General features: G+C 43.8%; 1 protein-coding gene across 3 annotated transcripts in view; it reads left to right on the forward strand.

The window, feature by feature from the left end:
• The window catches only part of ZNF532 (zinc finger protein 532), a 139,085-nt gene that overhangs the window by 35,321 nt on the left and 96,480 nt on the right, over positions 1–7,284 (forward strand). The window contains exon 1 of one of the 3 annotated variants that reach the window (XM_011949302.1): positions 6,387–6,584. The exons of the other annotated variants lie outside the window; for them this stretch is intronic. Coding sequence (XP_011804692.1) covers positions 6,515–6,584 — 70 coding nt within the window. The 5' untranslated portion in view covers positions 6,387–6,514. Of the gene's footprint in view, positions 1–6,386; positions 6,585–7,284 lie in introns of those variants that run through there. 3 annotated transcript variants of the gene reach the window in all.

Raw genomic sequence — 7,284 nt, forward strand, 5'->3', positions numbered from 1 at the left:
TTGTATATATAATAAATATATATATAAACTCTTAAGTAAAATTAAGTACCCTGGTCAGTACTTAACTGTTACAACCTGTGTTTATCTAAATATTTGCTTTTCTTCTACCCAGAGAGCTGTTATTGTGCCTTTGACTCCAGTTTGATCCTTGTTCTTTTTTTGATGGAAAGAAGGTTCCATCATTATCTCCTTAATGACTTCTGTTATTTTGTTTTAAAACCTGAAACTGTACCTAGTATCTCCTTGCCAAAGTCCCAGTGACCCCACATTGCTCTGTTACAGGAATTCTTTTCCCCCTGTCCTCGCACTCATCCCCCCCTTTTTTTGAGAAATTTAAAATGTAAGGAAGGATATGTTAATTACTTATTAAGTACCACCTGTATTCTCACCAGTCACGGTAATGTCACTCTGTGTGCCCCTTCTGTTCCCTTTCCCTGTCTTTTTCTCCATCCTGCCCTCTAGCTTCTTCCTCCTCCTCCTCCCCTCCACCTCTTCCTCCTCCTCCTCCCCTCCACCTCTTCCTCTTCCTCAGAGCTTTCCACCTCTGCTTCCCAGTAGGTAAAATGTTCCTCTCCTTCCTTTTTTCTTTTTTTTCCTTTTTAAACTGTTTTTTTTAGATACGGGGTCTCTATCATCCAGGCTGGGGTGCAGTGGTGCTATCATAGCTCACTGCAGCCTCGACCTCCTGGATTCAAGCAATCCTCCCACCTTAGCCTCCTAAGTAGCAGGAACTACAGGCATGCACGCCACCATATTGGGCTAATTATTTTTCTTTTTGTAGAGATGGGCTCTTGCTGCGTTGCCCAGGCCGGTCTTGAACTTCTGGCCTTAAGTGATTCTCCCATCTTGGCCTCCCTGAAGCATTGGGATTATAGGTGTGAGCCGCTGAGTCCAGCCTCTCTCTTTCCTTTTTTTTGAGATGGAGTCTTGCTCTGTCACCCAGGCTGGAGTGCAGTGGCGTGATCTCTGCTCACTGCAATCACTGCCTTCCGGGTTCAAGCAATTCTGCTGCCTCAGCCGCTCGAGTAGCTGGGACTACAGACGTGTGCTACCATGCCTGGCTAGTTTTTTGTAATTTTTAGTAGAGACGGTGTTTCACCGTGTTAGCCAGGATGGTCTCGATCCCCTGATCTTGTGATTCGTCCGCCTTGGCCTCCCAAAGTGCTGGGATTACAGGCGTGAGCCACCGCGCCCGGCCTCTCTCTTTCCTTTTAAAAGGAACCTGGAGGCCTGGTGTGGTGGCTCAACGCCTGTAATCCCAGCACTTTGGGAGGCTGAGATGGGCAGATCACTTGAGGCCAGGAGTTTGAGATAAGCTTGGCCAACATGGTGAAACCCTGTCTCTACTAAAAACACAAAAATTAGTTGGGGATCGTGGCACGCGCCTGTCATCCCAGCTACTTGGGTGGCTGAGGCACGAGAATTGGCTGAACCCAGGAGGCGGAGGTTGCAGTGAGCCTTGATGGTGTCACTGCATTCCAATCTGGGCGACAGAGAGAGACTGTCTCAAAAATGAATGAATGAATAGGACCTGGGACGCTTGTACTTACGAACATTTAAAAATCAGGTAAAATGGATCATGTTTTGTAAGTGTGATTAAAAAGACTTCTTACTGTTGGTTTTGGTCTGTGTTCCTGCATGTGTTTTAAGGCTTTTTACCTAAAATAGGAATTTATTTATAATGAGTTTGACTAAGGATCTCTTAGAAAGTTGGTTAACCTTCTCTGTTCTGAGCAGCCCTCGTTTTGTTGTTGACCGTGCCATCCTCTTTCCCACCCTGGTGTGATACTAAGTGCCAGCCTACGCCAGTCTGCCCTCCCTTCTGAAGCTGAATAAACTCCTGGGTTCACGTTTTCCTTGAGTTGGGGGAGATAGTTTATTATTTGGAATAGAACATTTCCTTCAGGCCAAGATCCTTTAGGAAAATGAAAGTAAAAGTACTAAAATACCAGCCACCACTCACCCATAGGCAAGGCTGGTTTACTGTGAAATCAAGAATATATAGTATCTTGATGGATAGAGTGACAGAAGGTGTTCTTTGAGACATTTTAAACATAAAGATTATGATGTAAGAGCATGAGTAAATTATTTTAATGTCTCCATTTCTCTAATCTTTCATTTTATCGTGAGTTAAAAATACATCTTCAGGATTTTAAAGCAAAAGAGTGAAACAACACTATGTCTCAAAGGGTTTTTTCTTTTTTGTTTAAGAGTTCTTATTTTTGTAAGAATTTATGAAGAAAGGTTGTTCTTGTGGTTACTTGCTTTGGCTTTAAACTCTTTTTGGAGACTATTACAATCTAAATTTAAAGGGTACTCTTGAAAACTCTGTTGAATTGACACGGAGTGTCTGCTTTAATGGAAGCCCCGTAGACCTAGAACAGTATCTGTGATATGTTGCTGAGTGTGAAAATACCTGTATATGTGTATGTATATTTATGCTTATGTATGCATTTAGAAATCTGTATCCCAAATGTTACCAGTTTATCTCTGGTGAGGAGGCCTCCCAGAGGCCTTTGGTTTCTGTTGCTTATACTTCTGGGTGTTAGAGCATTGGCAAAGAGCACATAATACTCTTACAATAAAATCCAGGAATGAAAGAGGTACATTTGAACAAAGGGCTGCCTGTTGGCTAAATAAAGCGCTTCACAATGATGATGCTACTTTGGCATTCAAGTTTGAGCGATTGTAATGCAGAAGCAATGTTGGAGTAGAGATTTTGAATCTAAGAGGTTATGTTGGCTGAAGGTCCCCAAGTAGGGGTGTGGCAGAGATAGGAAGGGAACCATCATTACTGCAGTAGAACTCATACAAGAAAATTTAGTTTTCTGCTGCTGGTGGGTGAAATGATGAGACCTGTGACTGCTGTTTCTGTAGTACTCTGCAAAGAAAGTCCCAAGGAATGCTTGTCAGTTAACTGAGAGCAAGTCAGTTCACTCTGGATTATCAACTCAGCAATTTCTGATTTGTACTTTTTTTTTTTTTTTTGAGATGGAGTCTTGCTCTGTTGCCCAGGCTGGAGTGCAATGGCATGATTTCAGCTCACTGCAGCCTTCGCCTCACAGTACCAAGTGAATCGGCCTCAGCCTCCTGAGTAGCTGGAATTACAGGCATGTGCCACCACGCCCAGCTAATTTTTGCATTTTTAGTAGAGGCGGGGTTTCACCATGTTAGCCAGGCTGGTCTTGAACTCCTGACCTCGGGTGATCCCGCCTCGGGGCCTCCCAAAGTGCTGGGATTATGGGTATTTTGTACTTTAAAGAATAAAAGAAGAATAATTAGAAGTCTCTGTGAGTTGATTCAGATATCAGCGAATCTCTTGCTATTTTTACATTAATAGTTTGCTTTTAGAAATGAGATAACTAGTTGCCTGGCGTGGTGACTCACACCTGTAATCCCAGCACTTTGGGAGACCGAGATGGGTGGATCGCTTGCCCAGCTTGGGCAACATGGCGAAACCCTGTTACTACAAAATATCAAATTAGCCGGGCATGGTGGGTCGTGCCCGTAATCCCGGCTCCTCAGAAGGCTGAGGTGGGAGGATCGCTTGAGGCTAGGAGGTTGAGACCACAGTGACTCATTATCACGTCACTGCACTTCAGTCTGGGTGACAAAGCAAGACTCTGTCTCAAAAAAAAAAAAAAAAAAAGGAAATGAGATAATTGGGAGGCTATGTGAATTTTGGACCCACATGCTTATTATATTGATCTATTAGGACTGTTTGAAGAGCTAACTTGTCACCTGTGAAACGGTTGACTTGATATTTTGATATATAGAGGTTTTTCTTTTGCTTCTCGTGGGTACAAGCCAGAGAGAGCAGTGGTTACATGAGGATAGAATGGCGACTCGTTTTTACCTAACTGTGGATCAGCTGGGTGGTTCCTCAATCTCCTCACTGGGCTGATTGTGGCTCGTTGCTTGTCCTGTATTTACCATTTGTGGTAGTGAGATAGAAGAACCATGTTCTTCTGGTTCTAGACTCAAATTATGGAGAGAAGGAAGAGATGTGTCTGGCATCGTTACTGTGTTGGAATAACTTTGTGGTAGATTGCTGTGGCCTTCCCTTATGGCCTGTCACTTGTCTTACATTCTTCACAGCATTTATGCACAGGAGCATAAATATATGATTTTTATCTTGCCATTGAAAGTAGACTTTCTGGCTGGGCGCAGTGGCTCATGCCTATAATCCTAGCACTTTTGGAGGCCGAGGTGAGTGGCTAACTTGAGGTCAGGAGTTCGAGACCAGCCTGGCCAACGTGGTGAAACTCTGTCTCTACTAAAAATACAAAAAAGTTAGCCGAGCATGGTGTTACGTGCCTGCAATCCCAGCTACTTGCGAGGCTGAGGCAGGAAGATCACTTGAACCTGGGAGGTGGAGGTTGCTATGAGCTGAGATCGTACCACTGCACTCCATCCTGGGTGACACAGTGAGACTCCATCTCAAAAAAAAAAAAAAGAAAATAGACTTTTCTTGGTCTAGGAAGAGTTTAAGTAATGGAATAAGTGAAAAGGATGTTCTTACTAATCAAATCCAGAAAACCGTGGCTCGTTGTGTGTATTAATTTGCTAGGCTTTATGAATATTGACCTCCTTATTCTTCCCTAAGGAAGTAATTAATCATTTGCCTTATGTGTGGTCTTGATCTTCCTTTTACACACCTTGTTTTCATTAGACTTGAAGTCATCCTCGATTTTCAGGCACTCCTTGGCATTTTATGAATGAACTACCCTGCCAATTTTTCTAGGTATTTTAGCATATTTTCTAGGTTAATGTTGTTGTCTACTTGGAATATTTTAGAGATTAACGTACATGAACGTTTTGGGAGCTGGACATGGTGGCTGTAGTCCCAGCACTTGGGAGGCTGAGGCAGGAGGATCATGTGAGCCCAGGAGTTTAAGACCAGCCTGGGCCACATAGGCCTTGTCTCTGTAGTTTAGAAGAAAAAGCATTGTGGAACTCAGAGAAAAGTTACCATCCCACAGGAAAAGCCAAAAGAAATCGTGCCTGAACTCTTCTCCTTCCTTTCCCCCCATCCCTGTGGCACAGAGCCATTGGCAGAGACTCTAATTGGGCTTTTCTGTGTAAATTGTTGCTAAAGTTTGACCTAAATCGGCTTGCCCAACTTGGATTTTCTGCCAGGGTGCCAGTCACAGATGGTATTGGTGGCCTCCGCTGAGCAGTAGCTGCGTTGTCTTCTAGGTGCTTGCAGCCTCTTCTCACGTTTGGCCGCAAAGGAACAGATGCTTGTCTTTAAGGCAGTATTTCCCAAAAGGGCATGTACATCTCCCAGATGCTGTTAGAGAAAAGAGAGTCCAGAGGTCAGATAGATTTGATAAATATTTTATGCTCTAGCCCTTCTTGGCGATTCAAAATGTGCTTTAATATGTTAAATCTCTCAAAGTGGATTGGGGATAAAGATTTGGGGAACTTTTGTGCAAAGAAACCAGTTTAAACTTTGTTTAACCGTTTGACCCTAAGATCTCCTTTGTTCCTAAAGTCTATAAACATTCTGGGAGACAGTGATGGACATGCCTGCCTGTTGGAGCCGGTTGAGGCTGGCTGCCAGTCTATACTCTAGGTGTCTCTTCCCAGCTCTACCAGGACATCTGGTTAGTTAGTAGCTTGAAATGTATCCCAGTGGGAGGATCTAAGTCACAGAAACGGGCAAAGGCTAAAAATTGGGGTTCCCCACCCCCACACTCCTTGTTGCTAAAGGTTGCTAGCATGTTGCTGGTATTTATCAGCCCATGTTCCTAAAGGCGTCACAAGGGGTGCCAGACATTAGAATACAGTGCATTTCTCAAATCTTCACTTTTCTTGCTTTTTTTTTTTTGGGGGGGATGGTCTCTGTCGACGAGGCTGTATGCAGTGGCATGATCATAGCTCACTGGCAGCCTTGAGCTCCTGGGCTCAAGTGATCCTCCTACCTTAGCCTCCCAAGTAGCTGAGACCACAGGTGCATGCCACTACGCCTTACTAACTTTAAATTTTTAAAATAGAAATGAGGTCTCACTCTGTTGTCCAGGCTGGTCTCAAACTCTTGGCCTCAAGTGATCTTCCCACCTCAGCTTCCCAAAGTGTTGAGATTATAGGCGTGAGCCACTGCACCCAGCCAGATCCTTGCTTTTCAGTGCAGTATAACTTTCCTCCCTGTTAAATCCAGCAGTGTGTGTGTGTGTTTTTTTTTTTTAGTAAAATACACATAATATTTGTCATCTTAACCGTCAGTGTACAGTTTAGTGAAATGAAATATGTTACCCTCAGTAAAACTTTTTCATCACCTCCAAAAAAAGCTCTGAACCAAATAAATAACTCTCCCTTCTCACCTTCCTCCTGCTTGTGGTAACTTCTCTTCTACTTCCTGTCTCTTAATTTGCCTATTCTAGGCATTTCAAATAAGTGCAGCAGTTTTTATCTGGCCAATCTGCTGTGACCCAGTCAAGCCACCACCCATGTCTGGGCTGGGAAGGTGGGGAAAGAGGCTGCTGCATGTGCTTGGGATGTCTTCAGCCATATGCATCTGTCCATCTGTTCGTCCACCAGTCCGTCTGTCCATCCGCCCACTCATCTATCTGTTTATCAAGGTATAACAATACAGCTTTTTTATTCCTCTCCCTCTGTACCCTATTTGGGTCTTATTTATGTTTCTCTTCTTATAAACCACCTCATCTTTCTGTAGAGGTTGTTTATTAAGTAAAACAACACCACTACATGATGGACATAAATATGGAAAAGACCGGTCGATTGGAAGGACTAATCAGTAGAGGGAGGTGTTTTCAGGGACTTTAGACAGGAGGAAGATAGCCTAGGCTGACAAATGGAGCAGATGAAGATAAATCGGCAAAGTAAGTAGGGAGACAAGATCTCTGTCCCATGTGACATGCATTTGAAAGCAGGCAGCCCAGCGAGGTAGAGCCATGAAAGGCTGTATGGACTGCGCTCTTCAAAGGGCTGTGGTTTTGTTCTGGGATCTAGTCTTAGGTTGTAAGCTCTTTGCTCTTTTCATTCTGTTTTTTCTCCCAGGGCTTGAAGAGATTCACAAAATATTCTCAGGGTTGGAATTTCTCTTTGATTTTGGTCTTGGTCAGCAGGGATGGGGAGATTGTGACGAACATTTCATTAAGCGTGCTTGCTCTTAGATATGGTCAGTTTGACAGAACAGTTGCTCTGTTTCTGCATTAAAAACATAATTTTGGCCGGGCGCGGTGGCTCAAGCCTGTAATCCCAGCACTTTGGGAGGCCGAGACGGGTGGATCACGAGGTCAGGAGATCGAGACCATCCTG

The sequence above is a fragment of the Colobus angolensis genome, unplaced genomic scaffold (genome assembly GCF_000951035.1).
Source record: "Colobus angolensis palliatus isolate OR3802 unplaced genomic scaffold, Cang.pa_1.0 Scaffold108, whole genome shotgun sequence".
NCBI lineage: Eukaryota > Metazoa > Chordata > Mammalia > Primates > Cercopithecidae > Colobus > Colobus angolensis.